The 18,324-nt window shown below is 39.0% G+C and overlaps 1 protein-coding gene across 1 annotated transcript in view; it reads left to right on the top strand.

Annotated features, from left to right (window-relative positions):
• KHDRBS2 (KH RNA binding domain containing, signal transduction associated 2) overlaps positions 1-18,324 on the top strand; it is a 296,595-nt gene that overhangs the window by 183,721 nt on the left and 94,550 nt on the right. The window contains exons 5-6 of the mRNA XM_057369432.1: positions 14,945-15,072; positions 16,229-16,424. Coding sequence (XP_057225415.1) covers positions 14,945-15,072; positions 16,229-16,424 — 324 coding nt within the window. The remainder of the gene's footprint in view (positions 1-14,944; positions 15,073-16,228; positions 16,425-18,324) is intronic.

Here is an 18,324-nt window from a genome sequence, read left to right as displayed (position 1 = left end):
GATCCATTTTCTTTTCACCGTGTAACCTTGATAAATCCTCASCACAGCTGTGTACTGTATATAGAATGAAAGAGTACACCCGGGCAAAAAATGTGTGGTATCATGAAACCTTCATTAGTAATTTCTGTGGAGCTGGACTGTGCTAGTACTCAACTCTACATACATATAATTAATTTCAAGTTAGGAACTGGTGAACTGGTTTGCTATTGCATCTTCTTGGTCTGTGGCAGATGAACATAAATGATATAAACTGTTCTTATATCAGACTTGGTACCTGCATTGAAAKGAGAAGTACTGATAATGTATGATGATTTATATCATACTTCTACTTCAAAACCTGTTTAATCACATCAGTGTCTTAAATGGRTGAGCATTTTTCCATAACTGATACATCTGGTGTATTAACTTTAACAGAGTGTTTCAGTACTCTGCTGTCTTAATGCAGGAAATTCATTATCCAACATCTGCTTTAGAAGGCAGCTTGTAATATCACTGGTGACAGCTACATTCCATGGTTTTCCACTGGAGCAATATGTTGTATTTACCCCATCAGCCCTCACTGCTGAATAGCAAACAACTCAAATCATGGAGTGAAGCAATACCCAAAGAAGATGATTTTCAAAGATACTGGTTTGGCAGCTAATTAGGCCAGTGTATCAGATTTCCACAATGAGAAACAAAAATTTTGTCTTTGTGGGACAAAAAAGATTCTAACTTCCCTCACAGGTTCATGTTCTAGCACTACTTCTGTCCTTGTTATAGGAGCCTGTAGGCTCAGATCACTGGCTTTATAGTAAGATGCAAGCTATTTGTTGAACTTTATACACAAAACGTTGCACATAATTATTCTTTCCTAGTTTTAAACCCTGAAGCTTTCCTGTGAAGCAGGATTTTAGCCCTTCATTGCTACAGAATTATTCTATTTTACATTAATAAATAATGTAAAATAAAATAAAAACAAACTATTTTGCAGTACAGGGGATCAATATACACATTTATATATCAATTGACAAAGTWGAAATATTTACACTTGGAGTACATATCATTTAGGGAGTGATAGAACAAAATCCAAGGATTTTTTTCCCAGGAAACAAATTGCTTATTCCAGTGCTGAATTTTTTTTATTGTTTGAATTTTAAATTTAAATGCATTCATTAAGCATATGAATTCACTTAGGCTTTTTTAGATTTTCTATGCCATGGAACAAAATTGTTCACGAAGCTGCCTCAATATAATTCAAAGATGTAAAATGGAAAAGGTAAAAATAAGTTCCCATTAAAAATCTTGCCTTTAACTGCAGACAGACCTTCTTGTCTGGGAAAATGTTTCTTTGGCTGCCAAATACCACTTTCAAAAAATTTGTATGCTCCTAACATGAGTAATCAACATTTCTGCATTCGAAATGGCCATTTGAACTGAAAATAAAAAAAGCTTCAGACTTCTCCATTTATTGATGTAGTTTAGAAAAACATCCTGCRCTGAATCAAAAATTTTGATGCCTTGTTAACTTATGAGTGTTAAGAAATAGGAAATGGAAACATGTACCCTGTTGAAAACTCCAAATGCATTTTCACAGCAATGAACAATAGTTCCTTGCAAAATCTGTGTTGTGAATACAAGAGGAGTACAAGTACAGGCACACACAATTGCATGTGGCACAAGCAGATTTGCRACTCTGCAAAGACTTTTTTGTGTTTCCAGTCTTTTGTGGCTGCATGACCACGTGCTTTCAGTATATCATTGTAAACGCAGGCTGCCTGAACAAAATGCAACATGGAAATAAACCATMGCACATCTTAACTGGGCTTTTTCCAATGCGATGATCTGAAACTTGCATGGCAAGAAAATTTCAGACCTAAAAGAAAGAGAACTGCTGTGAAGATTAAATTGTATCTTAAAGGAGGTGTGATGCTGTAAATGCAAATTAATTTACATTTGCAGGGGAGTGTGATGACAGCTGAACAGACTCTTTTTCAAAATTACTGCAGCCCACATTTTGGGAGTGTGTAATTCATGAGAAGAAATGAGTCATTCAGCAGCAGAGTTTTGTATGGGTTTTTAGTATGAAGCTGAAACTTGTTTTTAAGCCATCAAATAATTTATAACATAGGATTTCCTTTCACAAGCTAAGAATGTGGTTGAAGCTGGAAGGGACCTCCAGAGTTCATTTYGTTCAGTCCCCTCCAGGTACCCAAGACCGTGTCCAGACAGCTCTTGAATATCTCCAAACATGGACACTCCACAACGTCTCTGGGCAACCTGTGCTACTGTTCAGAATCCCTACAGAAAAAGAAAAAAAAATCTGATGTCTTAATGGGGTTTAGGGGGTTTTCTTGATGGTGTGTGGAAATTCTTTTCCAAATCTTCAAACCTGTGGCTCCCATGAGAAGAAAAAAAAGTGTTACTAGGAGTTAATTAGGAAGAAACAAGTGTTTTTTTCCAAAACCAGAAAACAAAATTATAGTCCTTCTAACTGTGAATAATATATGGGGAAATAAAAAATACTGAAATTATACAATGCAAAGAGACCCAATAGGATACAGAAGAGATATTCTCATAAGTCATGCTTGAGTCTTCAACCAGTCCCTGAGCTCCCCTCAAATATTTAAGAAAAGGGAAGGGAGAAAAGCAACATTTTCACATTACTATGCTGACTGTGTAAAACTGTTGATGGTGGATTGCACTGCATTCTGCAGCACATACAGCCTTTTGCCTTGTTCTGGATATTTTGAGCTGGTGCTGGTAAGATTGCTTTGCCAGTAGAACAAAACCTGGAGAAATGGGAAGTGCTTGTGGTTTGTGCAGAGCACCTGGCACTCTCTGAAAAAATACTGGATGGATTTCTATGGTATATCTTTAATTTCTTTAAATCTAGGTTTATGCTTAAATGTTCAACAACAACTCATATATTTAGAAACATTCTCCCAGACACTTAAGCACTGCCAATCTGAAATGAACTCAAATGAGGCAATCAATGCCGTGAAATTTCCCGTTGTAGCAAAATGACCTGGTGCACTCCTTGGACACTTGCAGAAATATGGCATTTGTAAGGTTCTGCTTGTATTAAGAAAGACTTGTTTGGACATTTGCAAGTCTTGAAAAAACCATGGGATATGCATGGTAATAGAGGAAAACTAACTTATTGATCAGTAATATGCTTTGTAGTATTTAAAAATGGTTTTTCATTTCCTTCAAAATCCTTTTTATRAGGATATGGATGATAGCTCTTACTGTACTTCAGGAGCATAGAAGACATTCAAGGGCAGCAATTTATTACAGCAGAGTCCAGAATCTCCAGAGAAAAAGTAGAACCACTTGAAATAAAATAAATTAATAAAAGATTGGCTTTTGGTTTGCTCCTGTTCTGTCTACAGAAGGAAGTATAAGATTGCAATTGGCTTGCTTTTGGGATTCTTGAGACTGGAGAATCCTGGGACAGACCTTGCCAAATATTTCAAAATAAAATTTAATTCACAGTGATACAGTTGGTGTGAACATTGTGATGGTGATTGTCTAGAGAGCATTTTTTGGAACTTAGCTTCAAATTCTTTCTTTCACTGAGACAAAAGAAAAGGRTGCTCAAGGGAAAGAGTACAGGTAAGAAGAGGTGTCTGATATCTGTCTTCTCGTTGTTGTTGTGTAGAACAATAAARCTAATGGTTTAATGGTAATCTGCTGGTGAACAGAACTGTAGGAACAGACTTAAAAGCAGTTAAAATTTCCCAGTTTGCATACCGTGAAAWCACCAAGTTGAGTTTTGAAAAAACTCTGGGTTTTTAACAGCACTAGCAAGTATGTTAATTCTCAGCATGCCTTAGTGAGGCTCTGGGAGGAAAGAAGGAAAGCCTGGACATCAGAATTTCAGGTTAAGACTGGAATTTTCTACCCAGGTTATTTATAGAAGGTTTCAGAAATCCGGGAGAATCATGAGGCTTTTACCCAATCCACTTAGCCCAAGCGGTAATGAGTGTAAATAACTGTGGGTTAGTGAGACCTGCCCAGCAGAGAGCTGGATTGGAGACTTTAATCTCATAAACCCCAGGTCTGGAAAGCTTAAGTTCAATAAAATAATCTACCTTTGCTGCTAAGTAGGATTAATTATAGCCACTGGAAACTGAGAATACTCAGCACCTTGAAGTCTGTGTGTTTGCTCTGGCTTGGTATTATGAATATAAATGCATAATGAGACATTGATATCCACTGCCTGTCCAGATTAATCATTGAAACACATGGCAAACATTGAAAATTAAATTAAATTAAATATATTTTCACTTTAATTAAATACATTTCAGTTAAATAATTGATCATTTGAATTACAAAAGAAAGAAATAAATTAGTCTCAATTCATTCCATTTATAGACTCTTTCCTTCAAAAAAACACATGATGGAGTTATTGTTATTTCTGTAGTGTCTTCTCATATTTTCTATGAAGAAGTGTATTATCATGTTGAAAGATGAGGTATTTAGTTGTCATAAACTTGACACTTTTAATTAARTTTAGAACATTTTTCTTGAATTGAATGGAGAACTATAAGGATTGTCTAGCCCAGATTTCTGCCATGTTTCTAAAATCAGTAATGTAGAACTGAGTTAATTATGGTTAAATAATAACTTGGAACTAATGGGTTCACAATCACTTGTGTTAAATTCTAAATAATTCCAAAATATAATTTTTTGGTTGGATAACATGCAAAGTAAGGTGGCAGCTGTTTACTGATGTTTTGTTATCGATAGCTCACACAGACTTTCTAGCAAGATGGAAGACAGGTGAGGAATCATCCTTCAGGTGAAACACAATATTTTTGTGTTCACATTACAGCTGAGGCTTATTAGCATTACCTATTATTTTTAGATAAATGCAGTCAYATTTTTAGCTATATGACTAAAACTGTATCTCCACAACTTGTCACCTGCCCCAGCTTTTTGTCACTGCAAAGCACTGAAATCACTGGGATCTTTTTTCATAGTCAAGAACATRGGGTTGATTTCAAACCCCACTTACGATTCAGGAGTGAAATCAGGGGTGAGACTTGAGATCATAAGGGTTTTTCTAACAGCCACCAAGGTTTTGGGTGCCTGTTTTGGGTGTGTTCGTGGGGTTTGTATGAATAGGGTAACTGTCCTGAAGCCAGGTGGAGTCAGTGGCTCTCACACATGGGCTCTGAACAAACATTCCACATTTGTGCTGAATTGGAAATCTGCTTGGAAAATTCAGCTTATGTGGCACTTGGTTAACAGCTGCTGGGATTCTCTTTCTAGGTGGAATTCACATATTCAACTTAAATAGCAAATGTGGAACTGGTTACATTTTTATCATGCTATTTATTAAATTATCTTGAAACTCTGGCAATGCTTTCACCTAGATCTGGTTGTATTAATTACTCAGTTTTATAGACTTCATTCCTGATCTTTCATATACCATGTACTTTAAAGAGAGCAGAGAGACATTTGGGAATGAATATATCTCTACTTGGTACATGGTCTAAGCTTTTCTTTGTAAATTGTTTTCTACCTCTTGTTACTCCTTGTAATTTCCTTAATAATCTTTCCTTTTGTCTCAAATCTCATTCTGAAAAAAAATCTTAAAACTTTGTACACCTGATGCATACCTTCCTAATAAGATTCTTMAATAATCTGTTTTGAACCTACATATTGTTTTGCTATTTTGTTGAGCTTTCCATTTGCTTTGATGTTCCACTGACATGATTTTAACTTTTCTTGTTTGATAGTTTTCCTTCCCATATTTTTTTCTTCTTTACTCTATTTCTGCTCTTTCTCACATGAAGTTAGGCATAAACCTCAGAAAATATATATAATTTTCATATTTCATATATAATTTTCATATTTTCATATATTTCATAGATATTATTTTCATATTTTTAGCTTCTGTGACAGTTCAGACAGTGACCGTGGGGTTCAATAGCAGCATTCTTTCACTGTCTTTTCCTGATGCTTATTGAAATTAATATGGAAAGGGGAACTGTTTGCATACCTGCTTTTTCCCTGTGATTGTCCTCTGTAGTATTCCACTGGCTATCCCTAAATCTATCAGCAATGAAACTAATTTAGATTATAGCAGTTCAAACCAAGCATATTGAAAATATCTTTGATTCCAGCGGTGAAAATTGGTCTTGTATTTTTATGGTGCTATTACAGGCCATCTTCCCAGCATGTATCTGGTCTTTTTTTTCCTTACTATGCAAAAAAGACTTGGATGTACTATGCTGTTCAGTTTGGGTCAGTCAGATTGTTATGTAGGAGGAGTGCATGAGAAACAGATACTGTGTTTTCTATCTCAACCTCTGGCTRGGGAAAATGCCTGGGCACTGCTGCTGCCTTCCAAAGCCAAGGCCTCATGGCAGCCTGAGGTTCCTGGAAGGAGTTTCTGTCTCCATCCTTCCTCTTGCTGTCAGTCCAGCTTTGCCAGCCGTTTGTTCTCTGCCAGGCAGTGCTGGTGCTGGGGCAGTGCCATCAGGAGTGGAGACAGTGCTGTTCCAGTCAGAGCATCATCTTTATTCTAAGCCTACAAAAAACTTCATGGACACAGACTATGGCTAAATTGGATAATCGGGGAGATATTCAGGGTTCCTAAAGGGATCTACATGCAGCAAAATCTAGACCAGAACCTGGATTAGTCTGGAGCAAGCCATTTTCTAGAAAAATAGAGGACCAAACACACAGGCCATGCTACCATTCCCACAGCCCCTCTGTCGAGAGARTGCTGACTGTAATGAATCGCCCTTCTGCCAGCTTCTGCTCCCAGGATGTTACAGCTGGGTCTGTGGTGACCGAAATTGAAGATATTCTTTGTCTCCTGACTTAGAATCATACCATGGTTATTAATAGGTTTCAGTATATGCTAGAATTATTAAGAAATTTCTGCTCTGCATCTGTAAAATAGACCTTGTGCTTGCCACAACAGTTCTCACTCCAAGACAGCTCATGTTAACCCTGCATTGCAATAAGTAAAAAAAACACTAAAATTGCTTTAAAAACTAGTTCCTTTGTCATGTATCAAGTTCAGTCCCAATGTATTATATGCTATCAACCTGTACAGATTATTACCTTGTGCAATTTTTTTAAGATCAGAAATAATTCAGAAGCTGTAAAAGCAAAGGCATTCCACAGACCTGTAGTAAGAAACTTTCTTGCCCAGACTTCTCACTCTTCACTGCCCTTTCCAGTCTCCTGTTTTGTTTTGTTTACGGTGCCCCATGGGGCGGAGGGAGCGTGGCTGTGGCCAGGCTGGATGAGACAGACACAGTGAACCAGAGTAAACATGTCTGAATGTGGCTGGCTGCTGTTGCTGTCCCTGCCATCCTTGACTGGGGAGCTGAAAACCTATAGCAGTGGGTTAGCAGGGACAATACGGGTCCCACCTGGCACAGCTGGAATGAAAAATGATGCACAGGTACTGTGTATGGATTGTAACTTGTGTGGGCTTCAATGTAAATTACAGTGGACGGTTACTCAAGCCTTGAGAGTTGTTATGATCTCATTAATGGCAGAGCTTCAGCAAATAGCTGGAGAATTGTGGCAGTCCTACTCCTCTCCCTGCCTTCTTTGAACCAACTCTGTTTTCCTGGAGGAAGAGCAGCCATATCACATCCCTTCCTCCCCACAAGCCAGAGTGGGGARCATCCAGCAGGAATCCACAACAATGTCTTTAGGATTAGGTGGCTGCACCACCCTTCCYGCAGCCTCTATATGCCCTCTGTTCATGTTACCAATTCCCTTATATGTCTCCTTCAAGTGACAGCTGTAAATAAGCACAAGTCTCTGGCTGCCAGAGCTCACTTGGAATTAAATTCAGGGATAGGGAGCTGTCAGCTAACTGACTTCTGTGGCAGCATAGCTGTCATTTGAATGAATTACAGACCACAGTATCCATTTGTGTGAGGCTTGTGAGCAAGAGGGGTGGAACAAATTGGGGTAAATGGCAGAAATTTAATACAGGCTTCTGCAAGTTTTTCAAAAGCCATGCATCCATCTTCAATGTGGTTATTTTGTGTGGTTAACAGCATTTCCATGTAAACTGGGAATAATCTTCTGTTGAAAGGTCTCTTTAGTGTGAWAAACAACATTTAAATTGATTATACAATTAGCTGAGATTTATTTTGCTCTATTCTATCAAAGATTAAAATATCTGGGTCGAAGTTTCATAGCACTTTGCCTGTTACAATTTTCACCCTGGGATTGGCAGCTTCTCTTCAGATGCCAAGGAGCAAGACACCCCCTCCCTTCCACACTGCTTGAGAGTGGTGCCCCATGCTGATGATGCCAGGCAGATTTAATTGTGCATGCTCAAAGAGAAAAATGACATCCACGCTTGGGTGAGTGCTCTCTGTGGCAAGCTGACAAATCCCCCAGCTGTCAACTAACCTCAAAGGCAAGTGTGCGTGGCTCTAGCTTATGTCTGCTTGCATTCTGCCCATAGGCATTTAGAAGCTGAAACTCATATTGGCTGCAACACATTCAGACTGCTACTGAAAGAATGTATGGTCTGTTTTATGTGTTTCAATCTCTAAGGGTGATCCACACAATTAAGGTTTKTTTTTTAGACAGAGTATAAGCAGGTAAAGAGAGCACTTCTTGCACATGGGGTAAGTGAAAGTTTGTTAACAGTTATGGCTCTGGATCTAGCWAAGTTACTGATTGCTTAGAGAAAATAATTTCTTCCTTGGGTTCAGATGGATTATATTTATATTTTTATGTATTCATTGTGGTCTGCCAGAGAACTACATGCATACAAAATGGCCTTACTTGATTGCCCAGTATACATGGGCAAATGCAAAGAGGCATGTGTTGCTAAYGCAGTGCTGGAGTCATTCTGGCAGAAGCTTTGTCACTTGTGGTGCACTGCAGGCTGTCCATCTAAACCCATCATTACCTGGCACCTATGCTCTGGTGTGATAACCAGACCAATCTGTGAATGGGCAAAGAGCCATCCTAACAGATGGCTTTGGCTGTAGGTAACCAGGAAACCATGCATTTACATTAAACATGGGTTTGGAGAGYGTGGGTGTTATCCAGGAACAGCAAAGCAGCTGTGGGGTTTGAGCTCCTCTGTTCACTGCTGAGAACGTTTGTCATACCCATCAGCACCCACGGAGGGTRGGCTAGAGCCAGTTCCCACAGTTCTGATGAACTCCATGGGGATTGATTGTTTGGGCATGGGCTGGGATACAGATGAATCTCATGGTTTGCAAGGAACTTTGTATTAGACAAAGCCTGAAACTTCAGGATGCAGTTCATAGAATCCCAGAATGCCTTGGGTTGGAAGGGACTGTAAAGATCACCTAATTCCAACCACCCTGACATGGACAGGGATACCCCCGCAAAAACAGGTTATTAAGAGCCCCATCCAACCTGGCCTTGAACACTGCCAGGGATGGGTCATTCTCATCTTCCCTGGGCAATGTGTTCCAGTGCCTTGCCACACTCACAGTAAAAAWTTTTTTCCTAACRTCTAATCTAAGCCTACTCTCCTTTGGTTTGAAAGTAGTCCTGTTGACTTTGTGCTCTTGTAAGAAGTTTCTCTCTCTCCATCTTTTTTATATGCTCCCCTCAGGGACTGGAAACAATTTGACTCCTCTTTTCTGGGCTGAACAATCCCAGCTCTCTCAGCCTTTCCTCACAGGAGAGGTGCTCYATCCCTCTGACCATCTTGGTGGCTTCCTCTGGACTTGTTCCAACAGTTTAATGTTCTCCCTGTGCTGGGGCCCCCAGGGCTGGATGCTGCACTGCAGGTGTGGTCTCAGCAGAGCAGAGCAGAGCAGAGGGGCAAGAAGCCCATCCCTTGTCCTGCTGGTCACACTGCTTTGGATGCAGCCCAGGACACAACTGGATTTCTGTGCTACAAGTGCACACTGCTGGGTCGTGTTCTGCCTCTCATCCACCAGCACCCCCAAGTCCTTCCCCTCAGAGCTGCTCTGGATCTGCTCATCCCCAGCCTGGATTGATACCAGGGGTTGCCCTGACACAGGTTCAGCAACTAATTTACATGCCCCCTTGAGGGACATGTAAATTTGCCCTCTTGCCAAATTTTAGGTGATGGAGGGAGCTATCCAGCCCACCTGCCACAATTGTTAAAGTAAGCTGACACTGATAGTTTCAATTGATATTTGCAAGAGAAAGTCCARTATCTTTATATTTGAGCGTACTGGAGTCTTAGAATAAGATTTTAAAATACAGAAAAAAACCATCAGGAAATGCCAAATATCTCTTGTCAACTTAGGATTTAGTTCATCAAGTACTTCTAGTACTGAGCAGCCAGTAGTATTCTTCTTTGTAACAGCCTGATATTAAAGCACTCAGCTAAAAGGTGAGAATTCCAGGGTTCTTGGCCTTTTTAGTGTACTGAACTGCAGATCCTGACCCCATGAGTCCAGATAAGTGGTTCTCACTATTCTCTGAAGCTGAAGCATAGCACAGTTCACCCTTGTAAGGCCACAGATTACACAGAGAAGCAGGGACTCCAGGAACTCCTCACGACCAGTTATTTTCACAGTGGTTTTTAGKGCTTCTCCATATTCAGAAGGGGTCAGTGTCCAGAATTAATAGGCAACTAAAAACAAACAAAACAAAAGGGCTATATTCCCATCACCTAGCTCCACCTAAAATTCAGTGTCTTCTGTGTCTTGTGTGTCCCATTGTCTGGGACAATTTCAATGGAAATTTTAGCCTAATTGGAATTTAAGCTGCCTGAAAATAGCCCCAAGGCAGCAACAAGAGAATTTAGGGGAGGTTGTCTAGCTTCAGTGAATCTGTGCAAACACACAGAGCCCTGGAACTCTTTTGCTGATGTGAGGAGCTGGGYGTGATGCTGAAGTGCTGCAGGAGTCCAAATCCATCTCCTGTTCCTTTTCTGCTGCTTGAGCACAGATGAGAAAGTGGCAGGATGGGCAAACATATGTCTGGTGCTCTATGCTGGCAACACAGAGCTTCAGAAGGTATTATATGTGTGGGAGTGAAAGAGTGTACCCTATTCATACTTCAGAATTCTCAGTGTGAAATATTGTGATTATCATTTTAGATTTGACATGTATAACTCTGCATTCTCAAGGTACTTTGAATTTAACCTAAATTACTCTTCTCCTAACTATCTGGTAGGAATGAAATTCAGCTGTCACAGATAAGAGTAATGATATTTATTAATAGAATTATAATAGAACTTAAATGTGCAGAGTACATCAGGACAGGAGATCACAGTCCTTAAGGGATTGATTTATCCTTGACTTCTATGAGCCTTTGTTATGGTAATGATAGAGATATATTCCCAAAATCCTTTTGGTCTGTCTATGCCTTACCCTTTGATTTCTTTATTAGCTCTCCTCCCTCGTCASTACATGTTCTTGTTAATTCAGATCAGGTTTTGCAACTTGCATCAAACTTCGCTATTTTTTACCAAAATGGTTTATTGAGTTCTCTAGCAGCTTATGTGTTTTCCCCTCTTTGCTGCACCTCCTGTCGTGCTGCCAGAAGGGCCCGTGGGTGAGCTGCCATCAGCCAGACTCTGACTTCCTTTGGAAAACCTGGACATGGGTTTCCTTTGTTCCTGCAAGAGTCAAGGCAACCAACCTAATTAATCACTCCTAACCTTCATTAATAAACATAATTGTGGTAATTTGTGGTAAACATGTTGATGTTTTGGAATACTGTTTTATCTAAACATGTAATTTGCTTTTTTAGGCATTTACATAAACACGGCAATGTATCGTGGTCCTGGGTGCTCAAACTTTGCTGATGTTGTAAATCTTTGGCATTTCTGAAGTCAAGATGTATATTTAGGTTGATTGTCATGGGTGTGGGTGGTTAGCTCACTGTTAGTAAACACTGACCACCGTGATAAAAGTCGATTGCACCCTTCTTATCACCAGTAAATGGAAAAGCTGTTTGTAGGTAGTAATGCTTTAAGGATATAAACGAACAAAACATACAGGTTAATGTATATTATCAGCAATAAGAATAGCTGTAAGACTATTCGAAAGCTATAAGAAAAGCTGTGAAGTGCAGAACATTTCTCATCAGCTTATTTTAACATAAAAAGGAGGTTGCTTTTTGAGGACTTTTTTTCTGGAACAGAATATGTGTGCAGTGTGTAGCTGCTTCCTTGTACTTTTTTCAGTATAGGTATGTTGTGCAACATCATGTACTCTTTCTTGGGACTAGATATATATGAAACATCAGCAGCATAATTTTGCTCATGTGCTAGTTTCTGAATTCAGATACAATTAAATATTCATCAGGATAGATACCCTGACTAGCTACACTTGTAGCAGCTATGAAAGATTAATTCAGTGTTATGTTTCTGTTTAATGCAAGAGGCAAAATGAAATTTTTGCTGAAAACTTCAGGTTTCAGGTTTAGAAATTATGATCCTTATTATGCTTTTTTAAGGAGTATATAAGATAAATTATCTTTATAAATTTATATTTTCTAATTAAACCTTTCTCTTTCAAGATGCCTGACCCAGCATCTTCCATGAWTTTTTTTGTCTTTACCTTGTCATTTCAAAATACATTGTACATATTTCTTAACTGAACATGCAGCAAATAACCTGCACATTAAAACTAAGGACATTGCATAATAAAATGGTGAAGATTTGCAGATCTTGCTGTATATTATAAATTTTATTTGGATTTTCTGCTTCATCGATACTAAGATTTTAAATTCTATTTTTACCTGAGGGACGAATAGCAGCTTTGAGGCAATTTCTGGTAGAATTAATTTATGCAGCAATATTTCAAAAGAGAGAGGTTAAAGYAGCAACACAGAAATTCCAATTTCTGTCCCTTGCAGGTCCTTCCTTTTTTTTTTCCCACACAATTTCTTCTTACAAAATGTACCTGCATTATTAATGAAGTTCAGTCCCAGCACCAGTGTGGAATCTGGAGGGTAAACTCAATCAGCAAGTTTGAAGTCCTAATCCTTGTAAAGCCAGTGTGAATAACAGATGATATTAAGAGGGCACAGTAGATGGTACCTGTTCCAACAATTGCTGTAAATGTGATCTCATTGATTCTCTCTGTTTTTTCCTCTGTGTTTTACCGAGCACATTGATTTWGGAAGATGTCTTTGGCTTATCATTAGTGTTAGAATGATAGAAAAATTTGCAAAAATATTTGGAGATGGTATGACGCAAAAGCCATTATCTATTTTATTAGCAAATTAAAGATTTGTTTTTAATTATGGTGGTACTGCAATACTATATTGTATAAATAGGGCTCTTTTCTGCATTTCATGAATAGATTTTACTCCAGCTGAACTCTCTAGAAATTTAGAAGGGAAATCATGACCAGACCTACACTCTATTAGAGGACAGCAGGATCAGAATCATATCTTTAAACAGATTCCCTCCTTAGGTGAAGGAACAAGCAAGGCCCCAGCTCCATCTCACCRTTCACTTTAACTTGGCTAAAAGGGGTGTGACTCATAATGCATTTTCAGGTCCTTGCATGACAGTCAATGGCAGTTGCCTGTGGAAGGATGGAAGGACAGAGGAGCTGAAATTCAATAATCCTTTCTGGTTTGAAACAGTAATTAGCTGTCACATAGTTGTGCTGCCAGCGAGCTGGCTGCTGCAATGGATATTTAGTGTAATGATCAGCCCATAAAAAGGCTGAATACAGGGGAAGGAAGCTAAAAAAATTAATTTCTGACAAAAAGTTGGATAAAGTTTGTAAAGTAAGTTAAAATGTCTATTATTATGTATTATAGTGGATGAGACACTCTATAGACAGAAAAGAGCAGCTTCACATTCACAAGCCTTGTTCCTCCTGGGGGACTTCAACCTCCCCTACATCTGTTGGAGGGACAACACAGCATGGCAAATGTGTTCCTGGAATGCATTGAGGATAACTTCCTTCTCCAAGGGCTACAGAAGCCATTGGGGTGACACTCTAAGCTGGACTTTGTTCGCACCAGCAGCGAGGGGCTGTTGGCGAAGGTGAAGCTCAAGGGTTGGATTGACCATGATATGATGGAGTTCRAGATCCTTAGGGCAGGAAGGAGAATGCACAGCCTGGTCTACCCTGGTCTTGAGGAGAGCTGACTTTGGTCTCCTCAGGGAGCTGCTTGGTGGAGYCCTGGAAGGAAAAGGGACCCAAGAGACATGGATAATATTCAAGGATCACCATCCCAATCATGCATTTCAATGAAGAGAAAGTTAAAAAGGTGTCCATGTCAGGGGGCTTGGAATTAGATCTYTGAGGTCYCTTCCAACCCAAAYGGTTTTATGAGTCTGTGATTCTATTTTGTATCAGTAAAAAAAGGAAGTTCATTGGGTATTCTGTTTGCTGAGCCAACAGAAATTGCAGTGCTGAAGTCGATACCCTGCTGACTTGGAATGGGCCTATTTTATTTCATTTAACAATTTTTTTTTTGTAGTAAACATACCTTTGTTCCTTGACTCCTAAAGAGAGAGCTCCTTTCACAATATACAGAATAACTGAAGGCTACACTCAGTGATGTTAATTGGTATTAAATTAAATCATGTACTCATGCTAATGTGCAATATAAGGTAGAATTTGTGTTTTAAGTGCATMAATGTAGCCAGGGAAGTTTGCCAAAAATACAAAATTTTTTATAAAATGCATTTTCTGTCTAATTACAAGTCATTTGAAATTAGTACCTTTTGTATGTAAAAATCCATTTGTATTTTGCATAAATAGGCATTTCTCTGTGTTCTTGCCTTCTGTGCCTTTTGTGTTTTATTTTGCATGTTCATGCTTTTAATGGCCACCTTTGCTACCCATACAGATACATTTTTCTGTCTGTATAATAAAGGTACTTGTCCAATCCCATTTGTACAGTTTTTCAGCGTACCATTGCTAATGCAGAGCAATTCACCCAAACACCATCCATTGAGTTTCTGGTTTGGGTGGTTTGGCCAGCTCGGCCAAAATACAAAGTTGCTCAGAAAGTTTCACTCTTTSCATTTCAGGACTATAATGATGAAATTCGCCAGGAGCAGCTGAGAGAACTTTCGTATTTGAACGGTTCTGAGGATTCATCACGTGGACGGGGCATTCGAGGAAGAGGGATCCGTGTGCCACCTGCAGCTCCTTCAAGGTGCGGTAACCTGAACTCTTATGTGAATAGCTTTACAAAATGTAAGCAAAAATTAAAAAAAAAAAAAAAAGTTTAAGAAAAAATGCAATCACATAGGCATCCTGGTCAGTAAACCAAAATATTTGACATCTGATACCCTGTGTGGTCTATATTGTTCTAGATTTTCTGACCTACATTTTGCAGGGTACAGTGGGTGGAATGCAAGTAATAAACAAATGAGAGCAGATTATGAAAACAGGAAAAGGATATTTCTGGGAAAGAATACCTTTATGCTAGTACTGAAGCAGTATGTTCAGTAGCATTAAAGCACAAAATATTATAGTCAGAGAAGACAACATCGTGTAGGTGGAACTTTATTTACCAAATAATTAATTYTTATGCATAATGTGGCTATACTKTGTATGTATACAAGTATACATATATCTGTAAACTRCATTWTATKKTWWTTKKTSRWKGGKTWWYCRKTTTWARKKRAWTTKRWTKGSMWWKKYYKRAAAMMMYKGGRSMWKRARRKTTTYYKRAWTYYTYCMARACTTKCTTCATATCTAAATAATGYGYAATTGTSTTCTTGTTCTTGAGGCCAGTGTAAAATTTTAGTTCACTCTTTCAGACATGTTTTTCACTGTGAACCCTTAAGAGCCCTCAGGCGTTTAAGTTACCTTAGTGCCGAACTAAAATAGAGAGGAAGAGAAATTATTCCTCTCTTTTTATACTCTTCCTCTACWTCCTTGCAAGTTTCTGCACTCCTGCAATATCTTCTGCCATTTCTCCSACCCAGCAATAAACATGAGAACGAGAGTGATGACTGCTCTTGTAAAAKAGTTTGACAGAAAAGGTTCCTCATTTTCTTCATCTTCTAGAACTGCTTTGGAGTAATCCTGCAACCCTGTGAATCAGTGATTCAGAATTTTATTAGTACAAGCTATAAGAGGATCAGGTGTGAAAGGCTTAAAATGGTGGTTTAAAAATAATGGATTTACATAGTATGAGATCTGTCTGAGATATTGCCTCAAAGTGCTCGACATTGTCGGTGCCAAAACCCCGGAGTYGCATGATGCTTTCAATAGCAATAGTGGTATAGAGCCATTCGAACGGGGCAGCGCACGCGTGCCTTCCCCGKCCGTGCCCGAGTGATGATTGCTCTCTGCTCCCACAGGGGCCGTGGCGGTGCCATTCCGCCCCCATTGCCTGGCCGAGGTGCCCAAGCCCCCCGAGGAGCGCCGGTGACCCGCGGGGCGCTGCCGGTGCCGCCGGTGGCCCGGGGTGTCCCCACGCCGAGAGCCCGGGGAGCCCCATCCGTGCCGGGCTACAGACCGCCCCCGCCGCCCGCACACGARCCCTACGAGGACTATGTGAGTAAACGCCTTCCCTCGCAGCTCCGGGCCGGTAATTCCTCTGTCTTTAACGCTGTTCCCCTGCCGGTGAAACAGTCTGGGTGATGAAATGTGTCCGCAGACCTGTGCTGGGCGATGTGGGTTTGTAGGTTTCTTCACAGCTTCGTTTGGGATATGAGAGATCCTTCTAGCCCTTGGGGTGTCACAAAAGAGCAATACAGATATTCTAAAATTTATATTTTATACTTTAAGTCKGTTTTTACTCTAACCAAGTTCCTAAGAATAATAGATTATATCCTTTGTGAGAAAATTGGGGGTGTGTTGTTCCAAACCCTTTTTATTACGTTTTTGTATTCAACATTCTGTTAGAAATATATAACCAATAGAAATTTTGGTAGTTTTCATGAAAGCTGATACAATGATGCATCTTTAGCAAGGAGCAGTACTAACTGTCGCCTTTTCTTATGAGGTGTTAAAAATAAGAGTGCTGTTCACATCAAGGCTTTCAAGTCCTCCTCATTAATGTTTCCTCCTGGCACTATCACCATAACAACAGATATCCAAATACAGAAGAAAGTGCTATCAAATATGATGTCTGAATTTTTCCAGCTATGGCAAGTCCAAGAGTAAGATGAACATCCCATCTATTCCCTAATCCTATCAYCAGGAAAAGATGCACTTTTACTCAATTAATAGTCTTCTGAGAACAGAAGAAGGGAAAATGAAACAAAAATTAATCTTTGTTGTTGAAGCTTCACTCAGCGATGTGTGTAGCATAGAGATTAGATCATGGCCACTTGAAATCAGGGATGCATATTCTGTTAATTCTAAGAATCACAACTGAGCAACTACAGCAAAAAAGTAGGGGAAAAAAGTCACTCTGATATTATTTACCTCAACACATTTTCCATCATTAAATTACCTAAAAGTCTTGCTAAGAAATGTTATTTCAAAAGTATACCCTTCTTTGGTAGACAGTATATTATTTTCTGTTAGTATCAAAATGTGTGAGACCTTTCTTTCTGTGCAGATACAGAACTCTTGTAATGTGAGATTAAGATTATAATTGAAGTATTTTTTTTCATTTACAGTACCAGTAAATGTGCTAGGGTATTAAACATCTTTTAGGGAACATTCCTTGCACTTTTTTGGATGGTAAATATATGGAAAACAGGAGGAGAAATTGAGGCAGCTGGATTATCAAGGTTAGGAAGGCATTCAGCCAGTTYCACAAAGTTGTGAAATGTTTACACTCACAGGAGCACAAACTACATACACGATTCAAAGACTCAGTTTMGTTTGTAATACATTAGTCCAATAAAAACAAACGTATTTTTGTGTTTCTGTTTCCCCTTCTTGGATAGCAGCAGAAAAGCTTACTGCCTTTTGGACAAATTCACAYATTTTGGAGATCCTTCCATCTCCTGTGTCTTTTCAAAATCTTTATTGTACAGCAAGGAATACATGAGATTGCTACCATGCACCAGTTTGCAAGGAAAATTTCTTGTCATTTTATAGATGTTTGTAAATTCAATCTAAATCATTGTGATATCTTATGGACTGAGATACTAAATAGAAATCTGATGTTGTGCTGGTAGAAGGAAAAGTTCATTGTCACATATTTACATATAATATTGTAAATTATGTTTTAGGGAAAATACTTTTATTTTTGTGGAAAGTGATCGACACAGTTTTTTCKTCCCAAATAAACCATGTAATAAATCAGATATCTGGCTGGATACTTAAAGGAGGTAGATGTGTTTGTTGACCTGCAGCAAATATCATGCATGAYTGTTGTTCTTTCACACTTAATCTTACAGGTGAAAAACTAATTTATAATGAATAATTTATCCAATTTACTTTTCCTTTTTTGCTTCTAAGCAGCCCTCAAATGTATTAGAATTTCCTTATGAATTTA

This window comes from Malurus melanocephalus, unplaced genomic scaffold, assembly GCF_030028575.1.
Source record: "Malurus melanocephalus ecotype Western Australia unplaced genomic scaffold, MMel_1.1 scaffold_109, whole genome shotgun sequence".
NCBI classification, from domain to species: domain Eukaryota; kingdom Metazoa; phylum Chordata; class Aves; order Passeriformes; family Maluridae; genus Malurus; species Malurus melanocephalus.
Note: the sequence above shows the minus strand (reverse complement) of the source record. Positions and strands in the feature narration are given on the sequence as shown.